The sequence below is a fragment of the Mustela nigripes genome, chromosome 13 (assembly GCF_022355385.1).
Source record: "Mustela nigripes isolate SB6536 chromosome 13, MUSNIG.SB6536, whole genome shotgun sequence".
Taxonomy (NCBI): Eukaryota; Metazoa; Chordata; class Mammalia; order Carnivora; family Mustelidae; genus Mustela; species Mustela nigripes.
This window is the reverse complement of record NC_081569.1, coordinates 80,071,098-80,095,883: the sequence shown is the minus strand read 5'-3', so window position 1 is coordinate 80,095,883 and position 24,786 is coordinate 80,071,098. Positions and strand designations below refer to the sequence as shown.

General features: G+C 36.7%; 1 protein-coding gene and 1 pseudogene across 6 annotated transcripts in view; one reads left to right on the top strand and one right to left on the bottom strand.

Annotated features, from left to right (window-relative positions):
- The window catches only part of HECTD1 (HECT domain E3 ubiquitin protein ligase 1), a 99,563-nt gene that overhangs the window by 53,276 nt on the left and 21,501 nt on the right, over window positions 1-24,786 (top strand). For 3 of the 6 annotated variants that reach the window (XM_059373037.1, XM_059373033.1, XM_059373032.1), the window contains exons 16-28: window positions 2,337-2,471; window positions 3,242-3,388; window positions 4,659-4,753; window positions 5,736-5,841; window positions 9,016-9,150; window positions 10,086-10,225; window positions 10,500-10,823; window positions 12,689-12,855; window positions 12,946-13,122; window positions 16,901-17,737; window positions 18,425-18,646; window positions 23,167-23,300; window positions 24,592-24,714. In XM_059373037.1, coding sequence (XP_059229020.1) covers window positions 2,337-2,471; window positions 3,242-3,388; window positions 4,659-4,753; window positions 5,736-5,841; window positions 9,016-9,150; window positions 10,086-10,225; window positions 10,500-10,823; window positions 12,689-12,855; window positions 12,946-13,122; window positions 16,901-17,737; window positions 18,425-18,646; window positions 23,167-23,300; window positions 24,592-24,714 — 2,742 coding nt within the window. The remainder of the gene's footprint in view (window positions 1-2,336; window positions 2,472-3,241; window positions 3,389-4,658; window positions 4,754-5,735; window positions 5,842-9,015; window positions 9,151-10,085; window positions 10,226-10,499; window positions 10,824-12,688; window positions 12,856-12,945; window positions 13,123-16,900; window positions 17,738-18,424; window positions 18,647-23,166; window positions 23,301-24,591; window positions 24,715-24,786) is intronic. The other 3 variants (XM_059373035.1, XM_059373036.1, XM_059373038.1) reach the window with 3 other exon arrangements.
- On the bottom strand, window positions 1,010-1,334 carry LOC131998779 (large ribosomal subunit protein eL36-like; annotated as a pseudogene).

Sequence of the window (24,786 nt, the reverse complement as noted above, 5' to 3'; positions counted from 1 at the left end):
TAGAAACACTGGGCAGCATTTCAGTACTATGTATGGTGGCCATTTTAAACAGTGAAAGCACCAATAAAATCACAGAAATGTTAAAAACTTGGCACAAAATAGAGTGTGGAAAGAGGACACTTGTTTGTAAAGAGCTAATTCAAGTATGACACTTGGTTAAAGGTAGAGTCGCTTTGTTTGACCTCACCTGGGAACATGCGCATGAGGCACCTCTCAAGTTTTTGTTGCACTGTGCATGTCCACAAGTGACTGTGAGAGCACTCTAAGTATTGATTTGGAGATTATAGATTTTAATGAGTAGTTGAACTCATGAATATAGAATTCTCAAATAATGAGGATCAATTGTAATTTTTTGTAAACTTACCACTGAGCTATCTCAGGAATTTCTTGTAATTCCTGATAGGTTGTATTAACCAACCAAATTCAGAGTCAGTGGGAACTGAAATTTCACAATACAGAAGAAAAGTAAGAAGTAGAATAAATTAAGAAGAACTAGTCTCAGTCCTTTATTTTGATATTCTTAAAGAATATATGATTATTGACTTCGTTTCTTAAAGTGGATAGTATCTTACTGACCATGTGGCTATTCTTTGGGTATGGAAATAGTACATATCAAAATATACTGATTTTACGTAAAAGTAATTTTAACTATTCATTTTAACCTTCGTTTTTCTTATTAATACTGTTTTACAAAGGGGTAATGTCTTAAGTGTTGTTTAATATTCAGAGCTTACTTTCCTCCTAATTCTGAAAGGCATACCAAAATAGAATGAAAAAGTACTATTAATTCATTTCAGGACTCAATTTTTTTCTATTATGTTAGAATTATGCTAGGTTAGTTTTTTAAATGAAATTACATAAGTCCAAAATTTACATTATTTAAGCAGATATTTTTAAAGACTATATGTACTTAATTTTATCAGACCCAAACCTGGAACACATTAATTTTTAATTTTAGTTTCTTTTTCAAGTTCCAAAAAGGCTTTATTACATACAGAGGGGGAGGGGTTCAGTCCTTCTTGGCAACCTCTTTGCTCATGGCTGCCAGATCATTGCTCAGCTCCTTTTTCTTCCTCTTGGCATGGATGTGTGTCCCTACACTTTTCTTGATGACCTTGAGGGCACACTTGTCCTTGGAGACCTTGAACAGCTCCATAGCATACTGCTGGTATGGGATGAAGCTGCGTAACTCTCAGATCCTATCTTGCATGAACTTGGTTTGCTTGGTGAGGTGCCCATGGCGGCAGCTGTGCATGCTCATGTTCTTAGTCACTTTGTGGTCCTTGTTGAGGCCCATGGTGGTAGAGTAGTACAGAGCCATGGCTGCTGTTCCTCCATGGCTCCAGTGGTGGAAAGGCGCAAATAACATTAATTTAAGTAAAAGGTGGCTAGTACCCAAACCAACTGTGGTCATTATGATTAAATATATAAATCTATAGAGTGTCATTTATACTTGGAATAATATAAATAGAAAAAAGAGTAAAACCTAAAGCACAGGGGCGCCTGGGTGGCTCAGTCAATTAAGTGTCTGCCTTCAGCTTAGGTCATAATCTTGGGGTCCTGGAATCGAGCCCCGCTTCAGGCTCCCTGCCCAACGGGGAGTCTGTTCCTCCATTTGCCTCTGCCCCTCCCCCTACTCGTGTGCTCTTTCTCTCCCTGCCATAAGTAAATAAAATCTTAAAAAAAAATCCCAAACCTAAAGTACACCCCTAAAGCAAAACCTAAAGTAAAGAGAAAAGAATAAAACCTAAAGTACACCCCTAAAGTCTAAAACCTAAAGTTGAACCCTGTTAAAAGGTTCAGCTTCAGGGGAGTTCCTTTCTGTATACAAGATGGAAGGCTGCCTAACTCATGGAACATTGAATAAAGCCAAGTAGGTCTTTAAGTAAGTTTTAAGGAAAAGTTAAAAAGATTCAACTTTGGTTGATTGAGCTATAGGTGGCTTAATTTTTTTTTTTTTTTTTTTTTTTGCTTATTTATATTTTCTAATTGGTTCACTGTAATTAGGTTACTTTTATTTAAAAAAAAGCAAAGTTAATTTTTTACAAGTTGTTAAAGTTTATTTAAATGAAATAAGCTCCTCTTTGGCATATGAATACAAAGTTTAAACAACCAAAAATTAAGGTTATGAGTTATTTTATTTGATATTGCTTAAATCTACTAGAGTACTTTTTCACCTGTTAGAACCTTTGACATATATGAGTAGAAGTAGTAGCATTTCTTGGAAGTTGGTAATGAAACAAAAAATTTACAAGTTGCACATTTATATGTAGGTAGAAGAGTTTTGTTCAAACTGTTAACTGTGAGAATTCATATTTGCCATTTTAATTTGGTAGGTACGAACTATGGCCCGAGATTTATATGACGACCACTTTAAAGCTGTGGAAAGCATGCCTCGTGGAGTAGTGGTAACACTCAGAAACATAGCAACTCAGTTAGAGTCATCTTGGGAACTTCATACAAATAGACAAGTATGTTAATTCAGCCTCTTGGTTTTATGACGCACATTGATCTTGGTTTAGTTTTTCCCCCTTTACCCTTATATTCTGGGTAATGATTAGGGGTCAGCAAATTACCACCCATGGGCTAAATTAGGCCTGCCACCTATTTTTATATGGCTTTGTAAGAATGGTTTTTATATTTTTAAATGTTTGAAAACAAATCAGAAGTAAGAGTAGTATTTTCTGATACATGAAAATTACACGAAAATGTAATGATAGTGTCCAAAAGTAGTTTTATTGCTCACAGCCATACTCACTCTTTTATCTGTTGTCTGTGACTGCTTTGGTCATGTGGCTGCAGGGCAGAGTTGAATAGGTGTGACAGAGGCCAGATAGCCTATAAAGCCCCAAATACTTCTAATTGTCCCTTTATAAAATGTTTTGTGCACTGGGCGCCTGGTGACTCAGTCGGTTATGCGTCCGGACTCTTGATTTTGGTTCAGGTCATGATGTCAGGGTTATGAGATTGAGCCCTATATTGGCCTCTGCGCTCAGCCTGGAGCCTGCTTAAGATTTTCTCTTTCCCTCTCCCTCTGCCTCTCTTCATGCCTTCCCTCTCTTAAAAAAAATTGTTTTCTGACCCTGGCAGAGATATAATTTACATTAATAATTTGAACTCCCTACCTATTCTTATTTAATATCTTACTTATTTTCTTGATAATTGATGTGATAAATTAAGTATATTAAGACCTTTTTTTTGGTCATTTTTGTCTTCATTAAATTTTTTTTTTTTTTTTTAGTGTATTGAGAGTGAGAACACTTGGAGAGATTTAATGAAGACAGCCTTAGAAAATCTAATTGTACTTTTGAAGGATGAAAACACAATTTCACCATATGAAATGTGTAGTAGTGGATTGGTGCAAGCACTGCTTACTGTTTTAAACAATGTAAGTTTACGAAATAGTACAAAACAGACTATAATACTTCTAACAATTATTTATAGCTACATTTTTGGCAGAGCATTTGTTTTATCAAGAAATATTTTAAAACTGAGGTAATAAATGTTAATACTTAAAATTTCTCTGGCTTTTCCTTTATGTTGTATCATTAGTTTGAGCCAGTTGAATTAATTAATTGAGTCTATTTTGATTTTTCAGTTTTTATTTTGTCAAGAAATGTTTGTTTTGTTTCTTTTGTCAAGAATTTTTTTGTTGTGTTTGTTTTGTCAAGAAATATTTAAAAACTGAGGTACTAAATGTTAATATTTATAATTTCTCTGGTCTTTTCTTTATGTTATATCATTAGTTTGAGCCACTTGAATTTAATAATTGAGTCTATTTAGATTTTTGAGTTTCCCAATTACAATTTATTCTAGATTTTTTTGACAAAACACTTTGGCCTAAGTTTTAACATTATTCACTGCTCTGATTTCTTCATAAAATGAAGTTATTCTATAGACCTTCTTAAGACCTTAAATTATATGCATAAAATTAACTTATGAACCATGACTGTTTAGGATGTTACTGTAACTATTTGACAAGTATTTGCTAATAACGTTCTGCTTCTCGTCAACTTAGTCTACCTTTAGTATCTCTTAATTGTGATGAAAATCTTTATTTTCATGAATCATACCATATGTACTTATTATAACCAATTCTAACAAAATATAAAAAGTAAAAGTTTTCTTCTATTTTAGTTCTACTTCCCACTTTAATTTTTGCTCATACTGTATGTGGTAATAAACTCTTAAAATTCACTTTAACTTCTCTAAGTTGTGTATTCACTTCATCACTTCATTCACTTCAGTTTTACCACTTGCATAACTTCCATTTATGGAACTTATATTCACATTATATATCTTAGTGATATTTGTGAAATCATTGTTTTGGTGTACCAGTTATTTTTCCTAATACTGTTGAAATGGAAAATGTTCATTTGAAAATAATCTGATATCACCTTGCATACTACACTTTGGGAAAAGCTGACTAGTACATTCTATACAGGAAGTAAAAAAAAAAAAAAGAAAAGTCTATGTTAGCTGTGCTCTACTAGTTATACAGCAAAAAGAATTTTAATTGAAAGAAAAGAATGATTTCACTTAGATTATATTGGTAATACTTTGTAATAATATATTAATATTTATCTTTGTAGTGTGTTTGATAAATTTTGGTAACAGCCTTAAAATGTTTTTTTTTGTACCTTTTTAATTTTTTTTAGAGCATGGATTTAGATATGAAACAAGATTGTAGTCAACTGGTAGAAAGAATAAATGTTTTCAAGACAGCTTTTAGTGAAAATGAAGATGATGAAAGGTAAATCACTAAATTTCTTTTAATGTTTACAATGTTTGAAAGTTAGCATACTTCTTTAAAATTGTCTAATATAATGCTTATACACAAAATAGGAACTTTTAAAATTCAGTGATCAAAGTAGCTTTATACTTTAAATGTATAATAGGAAAGGCTTTTTAAAGCATTTTTTTTTTAATATGTTATTTATTTACTTGAGAGACAAAGAGAGCATGAGCAGGGTGAGGTGCAGAGGGAGAAGCAGACTCCCTGTTGAGCAGGGAGCCTGATGTAGGATTTGATCCCAGGACTCTGGGATCATGACCCAGCTGAGCCACCCAGGCACCCCTGGAAACATCCTTTTACATAAATTCCTTTAAGTGGCATTACTGAGTTAAAGGTTGTAGGGGATCTTAAAAGTTTCTTGATAAAAATTGTCAAGTTACTTTCTAGAAACATTATACCAGCATTACCTTGCCAGCAAATAATATGATTTTCAAAACTTTGCTGTTTTATATATTTTATATGTATCAAATTTTAAGTAATAAAATTATTTAAACTTTTAAAAAAAGATTTATTTATTTATTTGTCAGAGAGAGAGAGAGAGAGTGCATGTACACAAGCAGGGGGAGTGGCAAGCAGGAGAAGCAGGCTCTGCTCTCAGACTCCCTGCTGAGCAGGGAGCCTGATGTGGGGCTTCATTCATCCCAGGAGCTGGGATCAGGACTTGAGCCACCCAGGCGTCCCATAATTGTTTAAACTTTAAAAAATAAATTTTATGTCTACTTTGAATGCAGTTGATAAAAGTCTTATAGGTAAAATGAAATACTTTATTCTTGAGTGAAGGAAATTGAGTTGTGAGAGTATTTTTGTTTGCACCTACAAAATTAAACTTCTCTTTGCACTCATAAAGAAAGTAGGGGTCTTTATGAGGTTGGTAAACACAGTTCTGTATGAATTTGGTTATAAAATTATATAAATGCTCTTAATTATTTTTTCTTTGTAGTCGACCAGCAGTTGCATTAATTCGGAAGTTAATAGCTGTACTAGAGTCTATTGAACGTCTACCTCTCCATTTATATGATACACCTGGATCCACATATAACCTGCAGGTAATCATGAAAAATGTAGTCACTATTGCTTAATATGTTTAGGAGTAGTCTTTTACTTTGCTTAAGAAAACAAAAATAAGAACAAACTTTGTTTCACATTGTTTTAAGTTAACAATTCCGCTTACTCATTAAAGACTGTAATCCTAATGCCATTTGATTATTTTTAATAACTTGAATTATTAATATTTCAACTTTTAAAAATCAAATCACTGTGGATTTTTAATAAATATTTTTAAGTAGTAAATCATTTGGTTGAAGGTAAGTGGAAGAAGATGCTTTATCAGTGGAAAAGGCAGGAAAAAAGAAATGGGTCCTTTTGTTCTAGAATTATGAGTTAAGTCCTTTGGTCTCTATGAGTATCAGTAGATGAGAAAGTATAAAAATATTTTAAGGACAATTTTTCTTGCTTTATGTCATTTGGTAAAGCCAGGTGGCCTTCCTTACCTGTTCCTATTGATTATTTAGGAAATCTTGTGTTTTATAAGAAGCCTTGTTATTTTCCTAAATGTTTGGGTTGGCATTTACATTAATTTATTCTTGTATTCTTTTGTTAGCAGCTGGTATCCAAATGTGAATAGACAGAATAAATATTCTTTGTATGACTATCCCAGTACAGATCTTTATTATATCTTTTGTAGGTTACCTTAGTTTTCTTTATACGTCATTTTGCCTGAATTTTGCCTTTATCCAGTATTGGACTGCATGGAATAGTTTCTTTTTTTTTTTTCTTTTCTTTCTTTCTTTATTTTCTAAAGATTTTATTTATTTATTTGACAGAGATCACAAGTAGGCAGAGAGCTAGGCAGAGAGAGAAGGGGAAGCAGGCTCCCCGCTGAGCAGAGAGCCCGATGCGGGGCTCGATCCCAGGACACTGAGATCATGACCTGAGCCGAAGGCAGCGGCTTAATCCACTGAGCCACCCAGGCGCCCCTGGAATAGTTTCTTTTAAATACAGTCTTTACTAAGTGACTAAGAATTTGTATTTGCCAAAACAATGGTTACTCAAGGCAAAAATCTTGCCATACCCCCCAAGTATCCAAATGTTACCAAAGCCACTAGATTCCCAGACTAGAGAAGTTGTCCAGGGAGTTAAAGTATTTAGTTTGCTTGACATGGAATTATATATAACATGATGTTGAGATCTTCTTTGTGTTTCATTTTGGATTGAATAATGAAGAGGAGCAAGGGCTTTTTGGCACATCCCCCCCTTTTTTTCTTAAATATTTTATTTGTTAAGCAATCATTATGCCAAATGTGGGGTTCCAAGTTACAACCCCAAGATCGAGTCACATGGTCTACTGAGTCAGCTAGGCACCCCAGCACATCCTTTTTAAGGTTTTGTCCTTTTTTAGGCTCTATCCTCTTTTTATTTTTTTAAGATTTTTATTTATTTGTGGGGCACCTAGGTGACTCAGTTGTTAAGTGTCTGCCTTCGGCTCAGGTCATGATCCCAGGGTCCTGGGATCAAGCTCTGCAGCAGGGAGCCTGCTTCCCCCTCTTTTACTCCCCCTGTTCATGTTCCCTATCTCACTGGCTCTCTCTCTGTCAAATAAATAAAGTCTTTAAAAAAAAAAAAAAAGAAAGATTTTTATTTATTTGAGAGAGACAGAGCATGTGCAAGGGAGGGAAGAACCCTGGAATCATGAGTGAGCCAAAGGCAGCTGCTTAACCAACTGAGCCACCCAGGCACCCCAAGGCTTTATCCTTGTGAAGTGAATGATGCAGAGGTAAGTCTCAATGACTGGAAATTCCCCCGCTTGTACAGTCCTAGGAGCATCAACATCTTTTATTATGCACTTCCCATTTTAGGAGGCTGTACAAGAAGGCTGGTAATGTACCTTCTGGTAGTTTTGTAGTCTAAACTGTTACCCACATGCCCATATAAATATTTGATTATGTATCTATAGGAATTAGTGAAGATTTAAACAGTAGTGAAAACCACCTAAAATTGCTGGTTTCATACTTGTTTAATAAAATGGATTGGATTGGAAGCTATCTTGTATTTTTATTTTATTTTATTTTTAAAATATCTTATTTATTTATTTGACACAGAGACAGAACACAAGCAGGGAAAGCAGCAGGCAAAAGGAGAGGGAGAAGCAGCCTCCTTGCTGAACAGGGAGCCTGACTGGGGGCTCGATCCCAGGACTCTGGGATCATAACCTGAGGAGCAGATGCTTAATCAGCTGAGCCATTCGGCGCCCTGTCTTGTATTTTTAAAAGTTTATTAGCAGTAGTGGAGCCTGGCTCCCTCAGTTGGTAGAGCCTGCGACTCGATCTTAGGGTTGTAAGTTTGAGCCCCATATTGGGCATAAAGCCTACCTAAAAAGTTGATTAGCCTTAGATTATTTAATATATTCTGTCTTTAAGGGAATAAATTAGGGGCTCCTGGGTGTCTCAGTTGGTTAAGTGCCTGCCTTCGTCTTCGGTCATGATCCCAGGGTCCTGGGATCCAGTCTGCCATCAGGGTCCCTGCACAGTGGGCAGCCTGCTTCTCTCTCTGCCTGCTGCTCCCCCTGCTTGTATTCTCTCTCTCTCTCTATGACAAATAATAAAATCTTTAAAAAAAAATGAATGATTAAAAAAATAAAGGAATGAATTAGCTTAATAATGAGCTATTCTTCATAACTTTCCTGGAAATTGAAACTTGTAAGGAATACAGTACTTCTGTTACAGTGTTTTACGATTTCTTTAAACCATGTGTATTTGAAGTTGTTTAGAAATTTCTAAGTACATTGTTAACTTTCTTGAAAGCCAGTATCACTTGTTCAATGGTCCTTTTAAATTTTATTTACTTGTAAAGATTTTATTTATTTATTTGAGAGAGAAAGAGAGAGAGGAAGAACTGAGGGAGGAGCAGAGGGAGAGGGACAAGCAGACTCTGTACTGAGCATGGAGCCTGATGTTGTACTTGATCTTATAACACTGAGATCATTCCCCGAGCTGAAATCAAGAGACGGACAGTTAACTGACTAAGCCACCCAGGTGCCCCCAGTGGCCCTTTGTTTTTTAAAAAAAAAAAAAAAAGAAAGAAAGAAAACACACATTGGTCCTTCTTCTAGGGTTATACTATAACTTAAAATTTTCAATTACTATTAAGAATGTTTCTCATTTTTACAGTTCTGAGAGAAAAACAAGATACTTTCTGAAGCAGTCTTATCATTTTTTGCACAGATACTTACAAGAAGATTAAGATTTCGGTTGGAACGTGCACCTGGTGAAACTGCTTTGATAGACAGGACTGGCAGGATGTTGAAGATGGAACCCCTGGCTACAGTTGAATCTCTGGAGCAGTATCTCTTAAAAATGGTGAGTTTCCGGCAAGGCCGTGGTGAAATAGGCATTCTCTGCTATGGGGTTTAACCCTTTAGAAAAGAAGTTGCAGAAGTACATATGCAGAGTTATGTTATGGTAATGCACTTTGACCTTGTAATTCCATTTTTTTGTACTCTATTTTAAGAAAATAATCTTTATGCACTATAAATGCTTTCTTCATTAAGAGGTTTATTAGAGACATTTGTGATACTAAAGTCATGAACAAAACCTTAATGCCAGTCAATAAGATGTCTATCAAGCTGATAATTATTTCCATTAATTTGAATATTATGTAGCTATTAAAATGTATAAAGACCAATATGGAAAAAAAAATTTGGTACAGTATGATCAGATGTTGTTTTACCTTGTCTGTTGAAATAATGGAGTAAACAAATATTCTATGATATTAATAGTTGATATTTTGGTTGTAGAAATTTGAGTATTTCTGTTTTTTTTCCCCACAGATACTCTTTTTTTAATAAAAGATTTACTTATTTGTGAGAGAGTGCATGTGTGGTGGGGAGGAGGCAGAGGGAGAAGAAGAGAGAGAATCTCAAGTAGCCACCTTGCTGAGCATGGAGCCCACTGTAGGATTTTCCCCATGTAGTCTTTAATGAGTAATTGCTGGGATAAAATAAGTCAAATTGGGGCACCTGGGTGGCTCATTCGGTTAAGAGGCTTCCTTCAGCTCAGGTCAAGATCTCAGGGTCCTGGGACTGAGCCTGAGCGCTACATTGGGCTCCCTGCTCAGCGGGGAGTCTGCTAATTCCTCTGCAGCCCCCCTCCCCACCCCACCCCTGCCGTGCTCTCTCTCTCATAGGTAAATAAACTCAAAAAAGTAAGTCACATTAAAGGAGAGGGAAAAGTGGGCAGTGCATTTGAAAATAGCATTATTAAGGTGAGTGTCTTCCATATTTTCTTTGGTGTAGGTAGCAAAGCAGTGGTACGATTTTGACCGATCTTCATTTGTCTTTGTTCGGAAATTAAGAGAAGGCCAAAATTTTATATTTCGGCACCAGCATGATTTTGATGAAAATGGAATCATTTATTGGATTGGGACAAATGCGAAGTAAGTCATGCTCTTTAATGTAGAGTGAAAATATTCACCTGGACAAAGAATTCTAGATGGTAGAATAAAATTATTAACCACTCTGATTATCTTACACTTTAAGGAATTTTATCTTATAGCTTAAACATAAGACTATCTCAGTTTATTTTTATAAGGAAAATATAAATTGTCAGTTTTAGAATTTTAAAAAATACGATTTTATGTGGAAAACTGGTATGAATATATTGCAGTTATTTTAATAGTGTTAACTACTAATTTTTTTTATTTTATTTAGAACTGCATATGAATGGGTAAATCCAGCTGCTTATGGACTTGTAGTAGTAACATCATCAGAAGGAAGAAATCTACCATATGGCCGCTTAGAAGACATACTAAGTCGTGATAATTCAGCTTTAAATTGCCATAGCAATGACGATAAGAATGCCTGGTTTGCCATAGATCTGGGTCTCTGGGTGATACCATCAGCATATACACTTCGTCATGCTCGTGGTTATGGAAGGTCTGCCCTGAGAAATTGGGTTTTCCAGGTATCCAAAGATGGACAGAACTGGACTTCTTTGTATACCCATGTTGATGACTGCAGTCTCAATGAACCAGGGTTAGTTGAGGAGTCTTTGCAAATTGAAAAACTGAGTAAAGAGCTTTGTTTATTTTTATGACTGTATGCTCTTAGAGCTCTCTTCTTTGTGAAATATTAAAGCAAGTTTCTCTTTAAAAATATCACTGGAGGGATGCCTGAGTGGCTCAGTTGGTTAAGTGGCTGCCTTGGGCTTGGGTCATGATCCCTACTCGGAAGAAGTAGGCTCCTTGCACAGTAGGAAGCCTACTTCTTCCTCTCCCTCTGCATGCCACTCCCCTGCTTCTGCACTCTGACAAATAAATAAAATCTTAAAAAAAAAAAACATTTGGTACTATAATTTAGGTATTAAAACTTTGAAATGATAATTTTACCAAAACTTTTTTTTTAAGATTTTTTTTTTTAAAGATTTTATTTATTTATTTGACAGAGAGAGATCACAAGTAGGCAGAGAGGCAGGTAGAGGGAGAAAGAGGAGGAAGCAGGCTCCCTGCTGAGCAGAGAGCCCGACGCGGGACTCGATCCCAGGACCCTGAGATCATGACCTGAGCCGAAGGCAGTGGCTTAACCCACTGAGCCACCCAGGCGCCCCCTAAGATTTTTTTTTAAGGGTTTTATTTATTTGTCAGAAAGAGAGAGCAAGCACAGGCAGGCAGAATGGCAGGCAGAGGCAGAGGAAGAAGCAGGCTCCCTGCCGAGCAAGTAGCCTGATGTGGGACTCGATCCCAGGATGCTGGGATCATGACTCGAGCCAAAGGCAGACGCTTAACCAATTGAGCCACCTAGGCATCCCCCCCCCCTTTTTTTTTAAAGATTTTATTTATTTATTTGACAGAGATCACAAGTAGACAGAGAGGCAGACAGAGAGAGGGGGGGGGAAGCAGGCTCCCCACCAAGCAGAGAGCCCGATACGGGGCTTGATCCCAGGACTCTGAAATCACGACCTGAGCCGAATATAGTATACTAATAAAAACAAAAAATGGAATTAATTTTTTACTGAACTTTACATGTATATATGTGACATATGTGTATATTCTACAGATTAACAGTAGTTACTGCTGCTTAAAGAAATATGGCTAACTTTTAAATTTTTCTTATTTTTATATTCTTTTTCTAAATTTTATATATTGGTCATATATATATTTTAAAAACAAAGTATTGTATTTCTTTTTAAAAACTTTATTTGAGAGAGAGTGTGCGTGCAGAAGGGGCAGAGAGAGCAGGAGAGGGAGGAGTCCATGCTGAACACGGGGGTCAATGCTGCCAATCCCATGGCCCTGAGATAACAACCTGAACTGAAACCAGAAGTCTGACACTCAACTGAGCCACCCAGGTTCCCCCAAAAGTACTGTATTTCAAAAAATTTTAGTCCTGCTAAATTTTAATAGAATAGTGTGGCACATTTTGAGAGAATATAGGGCATAGAGTTAAATTACTTTCTGCATTTCATGTAGTATGGAGAGAACTCCTTAATATTTGAATTTATAGATAATATTTTCAGGCTTTAAATTTAATAATATATTATTTTAAACTTTGCAAGAATTTTAAAAAATCTTTTTCATCCTAGGCATATTTGTTACTCTTAAAATTTCTTGTTTTATTTCTTGTCTTCATTTCTTTTTATTGATCATAAATCATTTAAAGTTATGAGACATTAATCGTACACATTTAAACATTTCATTTTTAACTTAATTTCTTGATGTCTGATTTTCTCCTTTGATATCTTGATTTTTACGTAACAAACTGTGGAATTCAGTAACAGACTGAATGTGGAAGTTTGTTTATTTTTTCTGTTGGTCTCTATTATGTAAAAAATCTTCCCCACCTTAAACATCCTTTTCATCTGTTTTAAAACATTACACCATTTTTTCCTAACACATTCACAGGTCAACAGCAACCTGGCCTCTTGATCCACCAAAGGATGAGAAACAAGGTTGGCGACATGTGAGAATTAAACAGATGGGGAAGAATGCTAGTGGACAAACCCACTACCTGTCACTCTCTGGATTTGAACTTTATGGCACTGTAAATGGAGTATGTGAAGACCAGCTAGGTAAAGAGATGAAGCTGGGTTTTAACTTACTGAAACAGTTCTCTTTATAAAATGTGACCTGTTTATATTTCTTGAATTTCTACTTTACAGGGAAAGCAGCTAAGGAAGCAGAAGCTAATCTTAGAAGACAGAGACGTCTAGTTCGCTCCCAGGTTCTGAAATACATGGTTCCAGGGGCTCGTGTGATTAGAGGCCTTGATTGGAAATGGAGAGATCAGGATGGCAGCCCACAAGGAGAAGGTACCGTCACAGGGGAACTGCATAATGGTGAGTAGGTGCTTAGCATTTTAGTGTAGGAATGGAGTACTTAAATAACAAAGTATTTTTCATTATTTTGGGATAGTTTACAAATTGTATAAATGTCCCAGCACTCTAGAGAACTGTATTGATTTCACTCTAAAAATGGAAAAATCATTTATTTAGAATTATGGAAAAATTTTAATTTCTGTTTTGATTTAGAACTTATTGCTAGTATTCTAAAATGATTAATAAGTTAGTATAAGTTGACTATTCTAAAGACACGTTTTCTGCTGCTTTTTTTGGTCTATTATTCATAAGTTTTCATTGATCTTTGATTTCTTAGGCTTTTCTTGTTAGTGTGATAGGAATGAGGCAGTAATTTTTTATTCTTTTATAAGTCATGTATAAGAAAAAACATTAACATTTTTAGCAACTGTTTTTAAATAAAGCATAGATAAAGAATTGTAGCCTTTTCGTTTATTATTAGGTTTTAAAATAACATTCCTAACGTTTCTCAGTCTACCAGCTTTTCTTTGGATTTTAAACTTTGATATTTTATAAGGTAAGGGTTGTTGTTTAAATCAAATTCATACCCACGTGGTAAATTGCTCTTAAATTCCCAGAAGCAACTTAAAATGCCTAGTGTTTTTTCTTAATAAATACTCAAAAGGTTGATTTATTCGTAAATGATTTGCCTAGCCAGTAGTGTGTTCTTAAGAATTTTGCTTGGCATTAAGAACAAAAAGGAGTAAAATGTTCATATTCTTAACTTAAACGAGATATCTGAAGAGCTATAATAAAGGTGACAGTGCTTAGGAGAGTGACTAATACTTAGTATTTTGATATATTCATGTTCTACGTGATATAGGCATTTATTTACCTAAATACATTCTTGATTTTATGGTTTTTGAGATTCTTTTCCTTGTATCATCTTACTACTTAATGCATTTTTTAAAAAAGATTTTATTTATTTATTAGAGTGAGAGAGAGAGCATGAGCAGGGGGTAGGAGCAGAAACAAAGGGACAGGCAGACTTCCCGCTGAGTGGGGAGCCCAATGTGGGACTCAATCCCAGGACCTTGGGATTATGACCTGAGCAGAAGGCAGACACTTAACCAACTGAGCCATCCAAGGGACCTACTTAATCGATTTCTGTTCAGTTATACTGTAACTGCAAATTGTTCCTGCCTTCTCAGTGAATGAGCAAAGATATAACTGCCCACATTCATAAAAACCAATAATAGTTGACATGACAGTAGTACCATTCAACCCAGAAATTTTAAATGTTTTTAGACCTCTTAATGATACTTAGTTAATATTCTAAATTGTTTGTTTTGGCTTTTAAGTGTGTGGACTAGTTAGGAGTATATGAGTGCAGTTTATTTTTCTCAGGCTGGACTCAGCTGAAGTGACTGCCTTGGAAAATGGGAATCTTAATTTTAGAATTTAGTATAAGAAAAGCTTTTTTGGCTGACTGGATTAGTGTAGAGTTTCAGCTGACCAAGTTGGCTGGTCATATTGAGTCTTATATTGAAACCATTATGTTAGCAGAAGTGCTTAGCTTTCAAATAGTAAACCAACCATTTCTTTTTCTTTCTTTCTTTTTTCAAATTTTTTTTTTTTTAAAGATTTTATTTATTTATTTGTCAGAGAGAGAGCGAGCGAGAGCGAGCATAGGCAGACAGAGTGGAAGGCAGAGTCAGAGGGAGAAGCAGGCTCCCTGCAGAGCAAGGAGCCCGATGTGGGACTCAATCCCAGGACGCTGGGATCATGACCTGAGCCGAAGGCAGCTGCTTAACCAACTGAGCCACCCAGGCGTCCCCGTTTTTCAAATTTTTAACATTTTACTTTTAAGTACTCTCTGTACCTGATGTAGGGCTTGAACTCACAACCCCAAGATAAAGAATCATACACTCCACTGACTGAACACACTCCACTGACTAAACCAACCATTTCTTTTCGTGGGGAGGGGCACAGAGAGAGGGAGAGAATCTTAGGCAGGCCCCACATCCAGTGTGGAGCCTGATGTGGAGCTCGGATTTCATAACCCTGAGATCACAACCTGAGCTGAAATTAAGAGTTGGGTGCTTAACTGAGCCACCTGGGTGCCCCAAATATCTTTCCTTTCTAAAGAATCTAGGTGTCAGTGGAAAAACCCTTTTCCCCCATCTATTCCACAAAAATGAGTCCCTACCCTGTACTGGTATTTTTGGTAAATTGTTAGATTTCATGTAAACAAAAAAGTATAACTTCCTGCCTTCTGAGTGAGACAGATGAACATACATTTACAGATCTTTTTTCCTTTTTTTAATATTTTATTTATTTATTTGACAGACAGAGTTCACAAGTAGGCAGAGAGGCAGACTGAGAGAGAGGAGGAAGCAGGCTCCCCGCTGAGTAGAGAGCCCGATGTGGGGCTCCATCCCAGGACCCCGGGACCATGACCCGAGCCGAAGGCAGAGGCTTTAACCCACTGAGCCACGCAGGCGCCCCACCTTTACAGATCTTGATGACTGCTATGAAATAAATAAATTATCAGCATATTTTTGGGCCAATTAATGTACTATAATGCTATTTTTATTTGGAATTGGTAGATGTTTTTGAGCCTCTCCTTTATTCACACTATTCCATGTTGCAGAAGAGATGGTTAAATGTTGGTTCTTCCAAACTTATTTCAGGATATGGAATAAATGGGAGTAATTGAAATTTCATCAAAACTAGATTATGTAGATTTAGGGCTGTTAGTTTTTCTCTCATAGAACTCCTATGCAGATAATAATCCCCACAGATGATTCAGTATTACTTATAACTCTCTGAGCCTCATCATAAACATATATGAATTTGTTACGTGTGTGTGGTTGTGTGCGCATGCATGGGAGTACTTGCGTGTATAGGTGAAGTACTTTAAGACTTTAGAAAAACTTAAGCGTGTTGTATTTTTATGTGTTGTGTTTTTCCTGAAGTAGTTAGCTGATAACACTAAACTAAGATTGTAAAATTTTCATTATTTTCCATTATGCTAGGCAATTTGTTTTACTGCTTTTAGAATTTAATTACTGTTTTTTAAAAAGAACAAGTATTGTTTTACAAGTGCAAGTCAATATACATTGAATATCATGTTCATTAGTTCTTTGCACATTATTAGCTTTAGTTTATAGGTTCTAATAAAGAGCCTAGCAATATTTTAAAAATTTTAGAATTTTCTGTGCTTATTCAAATATATTAAACTTAATCATAAGAAAACCATGTAACCACTGAACTTTGAGAACACAACCGAAATGCTAACTTAGTGTTATTTGAGCTGGTCACCTAAAATTTGTACAGTAATATGTGAATATTTTGTCAATTATTAGAATTTAGCCCAAACATAATTTAGCCCAATTTAGCCCAAACATAAAAATTAATGATAAGTCAGAACTTTTTTCTAAAAAGAACATTTGACCACGTAATCACATTTAGCAATTAAAAAACCTTTTTTTAGATATCATCTGTACTTAACTGAAGGTGTAGTATATCACCATTTGTATCAGTCTTTTTACAGTTTTTAATAGTTCTTCCCCTTAAAAGACACCCCAATAGATGTAAACATGACCCTTACGTTGTTTTCAGATATCAGCAGAGCATGCAGTTCAGAAATAAGAGAAATAAAAGGAAGAATTTAATTTTAGTTGGCAGACCTTAAGTGGCTATAGAAATTCAGAGAAGTACAGCAGTGATGAAAAGCTGATCCCATATTGTGGAGCTACTGTCTGACACGCTCCTCTCTGCTTTCTGCTGGGTCTCACAAACTCCTGTCCCTTTCCAGGCTGGATTGATGTCACCTGGGATGCTGGTGGCTCAAACTCTTACCGTATGGGCGCAGAAGGAAAATTTGACCTCAAGCTTGCACCAGGGTACGACCCTGATACAGTGGCATCACCCAAACCTGTTTCATCCACTGTTTCAGGCACAACGCAATCATGGAGCAGCTTGGTGAAAAACAACTGTCCAGACAAGACCTCTGCTGCTGCAGGCTCCTCAAGTAGAAAAGGAAGCAGCAGTTCTGTGTGTAGCGTGGCCAGTAGCAGCGACATCAGCTTGGGTTCGACCAAAACGGAACGGAGATCAGAAATTGTAATGGAACACAGTATAGTTTCAGGAGCTGATGTCCATGAACCAATTGTTGTTCTTTCATCTGCTGAAAACGTCCCTCAAACAGAAGTAGGGTCATCTTCCAGTGCAAGCACCAGCACCTTAACAGCGGAAACGGGAAGTGAAAATGCTGAAAGAAAGTTAGGCCCCGATAGTTCTGTTCGCACTCCTGGGGAGTCTAGTGCAATATCCATGGGAATTGTTAGTGTTAGCTCTCCTGATGTTAGTTCAGTGTCTGAGTTAACTAATAAAGAAGCAGCTTCACAACGGCCCCTTAGCTCTTCAGCAAGTAACAGACTGTCAGTGAGTTCTTTGTTGGCTGCTGGGGCCCCTATGAGCTCTAGTGCAAGTGTACCTAATCTGTCCTCAAGAGAAACATCTAGCTTGGAGAGTTTTGTAAGGAGAGTGGCAAACATAGCACGGACTAATGCCACGAACAACATGAATCTAAGCCGAAGCAGCAGTGATAACAACACTAATACTTTGGGGAGGAATGTGATGAGCACAGCAAGTAAGTGAGCTTTTCCTTATGGAACCCAATGGTTTTTCCACTCGGAGGGATGTACAGTAGGGTTTCTTGTTCAGTGGGTTCTGGCTGCAGTCTTTAACTAGATTGTTAACCGTGTTACATACAACTATGTCAGATTTAGCACTTCAGGAATCTGCAGTTCTATAGAATCATGATCTCTTAAGAATTCAGATCAGGTGTGATAAAGAACCTCTTAATCCAGAAGGATAAAACAGTAACACACTTCTGTTTTTCACTCTTCTAAAATAATTGTTAAGTTTAGCTGCATGAGGATAATAGATGACTATTAAATATTGTTATCGTCAATTGAAATCAGAGCATCACACTTGTTTAACTTTTTCTTAGGTCCTAAATTGATACTAGCTTCTGGAAGGTATTTAATTCTAACGTAAGCTAATGGGTTAAAGTAATTCCTTTGGAAAATGTCATTGGGAATTAGTTCATTGCCTGTTTCGGTTTTTAAAAAAGCAAGGCTTAATTTTTTGGAAAAATAACAGTGCTATACAAACAAGGATTCCTAGTTGGATTTCAGTTGGGTTCCCAAAGTTGTTGCTTTTCAGCCTTTTAATAATTAGTGTTTCATGATCTCATTCTAAATATATAATCTAGTTTTTCTTAGGTTTATACAATCCCACCAATTGTACTGATTTGCTTCATTTTTATCTTTAGCTTCTCCTCTTATGGGTGCTCAGAGTTTTCCCAATTTGACCACACCTGGTACCACATCAACAGTGACAATGTCAACATCCAGTGTGACTAGCAGCAGCAATGTAGCCACAGCAACAACAGTTTTATCAGTTGGTCAGTCCTTAAGTAATACTTTAACTACCAGCCTCACATCAACCTCCAGTGAGAGTGACACAGGTCAGGAAGCAGAATATTCCTTATATGGTAAGTTATAGTTTAAAATACTTAGGTATTTGTGTAGTGATGCTTTTAGTATGTTTTCCTGCTATGTTGTTTTTAACTGTCAATTAGAAAATAATTATCCACTCTTTTTTTTTTTTTTAAAGATTTTATTTATTTGACAGAGATCACAAGTAGGCAGAGAGGCAGGCAGAGAGAGAGAGAAAGGGAAGCAGGCTCCCTGTGGAGCAGAGAGCCTGATGCGGGGCTCCATCCCAGGACACTGAGATCATTACCCGAGCCGAAGGCAGCGGCTTAACCCACTGAGCCACCCAGGCACCCCAAAATAATTATCCACTCTTAATTAAAGATATGGCATCTTCATATAAGATGAAAGAACTCTGTGCTATGGGGGACATTAAATTATCTGATCATAAGCGGACATCTAGGAACTTTTGTGTCCTCCTTTTTTACCTTTTGTGCACTTATGAAGTTTTATTAGAATATATTTGACATCTTTATCAGAAAAGAAGTGTAAGAGATTAATAAGCTTTGTGAAGTTATATTCTTTGTATACTATAATGTAAGAGGAAAAACACTCCCCCTGTGTATCTCCTCTCTTGTACACTCTATTCACAGAACACTTCACTGCTAACACCACTGACTACCAGATGTTTTTGAAGTTTTCCTATACCAAGCAGTTTTCAGACTATCACCTGCGTGTCATACAGTTTAACTCAGTCACTCAGTTCTAGCACCGTTAACTACTTGGACATAGTGTCATGTCCCATAGGTAAAGGACTTGGTTCCATACCACCACCTCCCCACCCCTTCAGACACTGAATTGAAAGTCCAGGTTGTCATCTGTGCTACATACTGGCTATAAATTGGAGGCTTCCATGACCCTCTGCTCCGGCTTGATTAATTTGCTGAAGTGGCTTACAGGATTCAGGAAAACATTTTATTTACTAGAGTAACCGTTTCTAACAAGAAGTGTATAATTCAGGAACAGCCAGATGGAAGAGTTGCATAGGGTGAGGTCTGGAAGGTCCCAAGCACAAGAGTATTTGTGCCTTTGGAGTCTGGGGACTGCCATTCCATGGATGGATCTTTGATACAGCTCTTTGAATCCTCTATTTGTCAGGGTGGAGGGAGGAGGTGTTTAGAGGGTTCATGACTTAAGCATGAATGATTAAATTATTAGCCATTGGTGATTGGACTCAGTACCTGGCCCCTCTTCTTTCCAAAGAAAGGGATTATCTTTCCAGATATCTCTTTTTATTCAGAGATAATAATTTCACATTGTGAAATTATTTTCACATTGTTCAGTGTGTTTCTACAGTGTTTGACTATGTGACCATTATATAATAAATTCTCCATTTTGGACATTTAAGTTACACCTTTTCGTTACTATAAACATTGTTATGAATCAGCATCTTTGAATTATACTGTTGTGTATTCCCTTAAGGTACTTTTTAAAAAGAAGTAGTGGTTGAATTGCCTTTCAAAAAGGTTGCACTTCGATCATTATTGTTGTTGAATATCCTTTACCATGCATACATAGATACATACATTCATACATCCTTGATGCCCTTGCTGGTTCTTTTCTTTGTTTTAAAAAGATTATTTATTTATTTAAGGAGAGAGAGAGAGATTGAGAGATTGAGAGAATAAGGGGAGGGGCAGAGGGAGAAGCAAACTCCCTGTGGAGTAGGGAGCCTGTTGTGGAACTTGATCCCAGTACGGTGGGATCATGACCTGAGCTAAAGGCAGACGCTTAACTGACTGAGCCACCCAGGCACCTGCCTGATCTTTTTAAAAATTGAATTTGTTGGGGTGCCTGGATGGCTCAGTGGGTTAAAGCTGCTGCCTTCGGCTCAGGTCATGATCCCAGGGTCCTAGGGTCGAGCCCCTCGTCGGGCTCTCTGCTCAGTGGGGAGCTTGCTTCCCTTCCTCTCTATCTGCCTGCCTCTCTGCCTACTTGTGGTCTCTGTCTGTCAAGTAAATAAATAAAATCTTTTTTAAAAAATTGAATTTGTTAATTTCAAATATTTCAAGTACTATTTTATGTAAATCTTACTTTAATGTTTTCTTTTTTTCTCTGAATGTGTCCTTTCCTATTCCAAGCCAAAAATTGGGTCTGATGTTCTATGGTTTTAAGAGAATCATCGTATTTCTCTGCGTCTGCCTTATCTATTAAATGTGTATGTAGCAAAATGGTGATGGTGATTATACCAGAGTATGTAAATTCATTGAATAAACTATATTCCACTCTGGCTTTTCTCATGGAGCCCCTCTGCCCATCTCTACTCATTGGTTACATGTTAACGTTAGGCTTTATTGATCATGTGAAAGTTAAGTAGGTTATGGGTATGTTAGTGGGAAAAAATATTAAATAGGGCTACTGGTTGCCTTTTGAAAATTATTGTTAGAAGAATACAATTTCCTTTTTCACATTTCTAAAACTGGAGGACTCTTTAAGGGTGCTGCTTTGAAGAATCAGAGGAACATCTGCATTATAAAATAATTTCTGTATGCAGACTTTTACTGTGTCAGGTTTTGAGGGGCGTGATTCTGTGATACAGTCAAATCTATGAAATAAGGAGCTATTTAAATGTTCTTATACTCTGCTAAAGAGAAGATCATGATTTAAAAAAAGCCTTGATTTCAGTGAATTATAATATGTGAAAGATGGGATTTCAGTATCTAAAGTCAGATTGTTTTCCTTTGATAGTTAGTCAAAAGTGGAATTGATTGTGTGTGTGTGTGTGTGTGTTTGTGTACTACCACATTATGTTCATGAGAACCAGTCCTAAATTACAGGATGGCACCTTAACATGTTTTAGGGATAATATATTTCATCAAATTTAAGATTCCATTAATTATAATTATTTTATGTCACTAAGGAAAAAATACTGCCAATTTAGCTGTGACTTGCCATTGCTTGTAAGACACATTCTGATTCCAGAATATTAAAGTGTTAAAAAAAAATGTGTGCCTTAGAAACTCATTGAATATCGTATCAGGCCTCTTTCTTCTACTAACCGTCTAGTAAAAGGTATTAAATTTTAATCTTGTGTAATTATTAGATTTAAAATATATATATTTTGTTCATAGGTTTGCAGATAAAAGATTCTTCCAAGTGATTATAAATTGTTTTCTCAATGTTCTTTTGGAATATAGAGTGTGTATTGTCTTTTTATTCACAGAAATTTTTTTTTTCATATTCAGTAAAACTCCTGTTTTAGTCCCATTATTACTTTCTGTTTTCAGTTCTCGTGCAGAACAGCTTGTCAGCATCTTCATTGTGTGGGACTGTTTATCTGACACAGACTTCATGGGATGGGGGAATATGGATAATGTGAAAGATGGTACATGTATTAGTTCATAGTACATAGGCAGTGTCATTAAGTAATTGTTATTTTTAACCTGCCAGGTCACATAGCTAAACCCAGCCTCTCTGATTGACTTTATTCTGCCTTTTCCCTTATATGATAGTTTACAGTTTCTATTTATATATTTTCCTTTTCTTTTTTTTTTCCTTTTAAAAAATTGTCTTTTGAGATCATGACCGGTTGGGAGCGACAGAGGGAGAAAGAGAATCTTAATCAGGTTCCATGCCCCATGTGGAGCCCATTGTAGGGCGCAGCCTTGTGACCCTGAGATCATGACCTGAGCTGAAATCAAGAGTCAGATGCTTGGGGCGCCTGGGTGGCTCAGTGGGTTAAGCCTCTGCCTTCGGCTCGGGTCATGATCTCAGGGTCCTGGGATCGAGCCCCACATCGGGCTCTCTGCTCAGCAGGGAGCCTGCTCCTCCCCAACTCTCTCTCTACCTGCCTCGTCTCTGCTTACTTGTGATTCCTCTGTCAAATAACTAAATAAAATCTTAAAAAAAAAAAAAAAGTCAGATGCTTAACTGATTGAACCATCCAGCCACCCCTCATTTGTTTACTTTTTAAATGCCTTTCTCCCCCCATCTCCACTGATCGAATGGGAGATCCTACCATGTCTGTTTACAGGTATATATATCTGGTGCCTAACACAGTTTTTGGCACAAGTCATGTCATGCTTCCTATGGCTGATACAGACATTGGTGATAGGATTGTTATTTTTTTTTTTTTTTAAGAGATACAAGTAGGCAGAGAGGCAGGCAGAGAGAGAGAGGGAAGCAGACTCCCCACTGAGCAGAGAGCCTGATGCAGGGCTCCATCCCAGGACCCTGGTTCCATGACCTGAGCTGAAGGCAGAAGCTTTAATCCACTGAGGCACCCAGGCTCCCCAGGATTGTTATTTTTAAACCCAGTCCATATTGTTGATCTTTTTCATTATGAGTTTGTAGACTTGGATTTAGTTTGTGGTTATCCTTTATCTTGTGTTGTGTTCTACCATTCTTGTGACCAACATTCATTTTATATTTGTGGTGGTGGAAGAAGGGTGGCATCAGTCAGTGTGGTTTTTATACTTGTCTCTTGAATTTTTCCTTTGTTTTGTAAGACCAGTACACAGTTACCTTATAATGCTTTGTTAATTATGTTGAGAATAAGATGGTTGTTTTTCTTTTCTAGATTTCCTGGATAGCTGTCGTGCCAGTACTCTGTTAGCTGAGTTAGATGATGATGAAGACTTGCCTGAGCCAGATGAGGAAGATGATGAGAATGAAGATGACAATCAGGAGGACCAAGAATACGAGGAGGTTATGGTAGAGAGAGTGTCTCCCATTCTCTTAACTAACATAAGATGTTTATAATTGAAATGAAAAGAGGAAAAGCTAAGTCCTGGTTAAACTTTGAAATAGGAAAATATGGGATGAGTATGAAAAATGTGGTTAATTAAGAAAAGCACCTTTAATCTGAACATTTATGATTCTCTTTTAAGAGAGAATAAATTGGTTGTATTTGGAGAATACTAAAATGTCACATGCTGATGTTTTAACAGGTTTAAAAGTGTAAAGAACTGCACTGATCCTGAAGAATATAATTTTTATGTTCCTTTCACAATAATTAGACTATTTTATTTTTTTTTTAAAGATTTTATTTATTTATTTGAAAAGAGAGAGAGAGATCATGCATAAGCAGGAGGAGTGGCAGGGAGAGGGAGTAGCAGGCTCCTTGCTTGATAGAGCACTCGATCCCATGACCCTGGAACTGGGACCCGAACTGAAGGCAGACACTCAACCAACTGAGCCACCCAGGCACTCTAGTTAAACTATTTTAGTATGTACTGTTTTGTGGGCAGTATCTCCGTATTATTTCATCATTCTTTATAGCTGTGAGGTAGAGACATGGAAGAAATAATATGTCCTAGTTAATCTATCAGTTAAGTACAAAAGTAGGGACCTAAGCTTAGGAAGTGTGATCCAGAACTCTTAATGTTTAACCACTACGATTATCTTCAAACTGAACTTATACCTGGAAATACCCTTATTGTAACTTGTATATTTTTTATTTTTCTTTATAAAATGTTATTAGATTTTTTAAAATTTCACAGGTTGCTTTTTTTTTTTTTTTTTTTTTTTTTTTTTTTTTTTTTTTTTTACAGAGAGATTACAAGTAGGGCAGAGAGGCAGGCAGAGAGAGAGAGAGAGGAGGAAGCAGGCTCCCTGCTGAGCAGAGAGCCCGATGCGGGACTCGATCCCAGGACCCTGAGATCATGACCTGAGCCGAAGGCAGCGGCTTAACCCACTGAGCCACCCAGGCGCCCCACAGGTTGCTTTTTAATGGTGTGAAGGACTCCCAAGAAATTCTTTTAGTATGTCTTACATAAAAACAAATATTACTGTAACATATTTCTTGTGAAGGTTGTGTATGAGGCATGGTGACTATAAAGCGTCCAATCTGTAATTTTTGTGAAGATGCTTAATGAATATGAAGTTTTTTTTAATGATAGTTGATAATAGGGTGGATGGTTTTAGGTTAAGGCTGAATGGGGATATATATATATGTATATGAGTCAAATAATTAGACATGTCTCTTCATATTTTCTTATTCCAGATTCTGAGACGTCCCTCCCTGCAGCGTCGAGCTGGCTCTCGCTCTGATGTAACACACCACGCTGTCACCTCGCAGCTACCCCAAGTCCCTGCTGGAGCGGGGAGCCGACCTATTGGGGAGCAGGTAATATCTTAATTTTTATCTTCCCTACTGTGTATTTTCCTCCCTTTTTACAGTAAAGCATCAACCAAAACA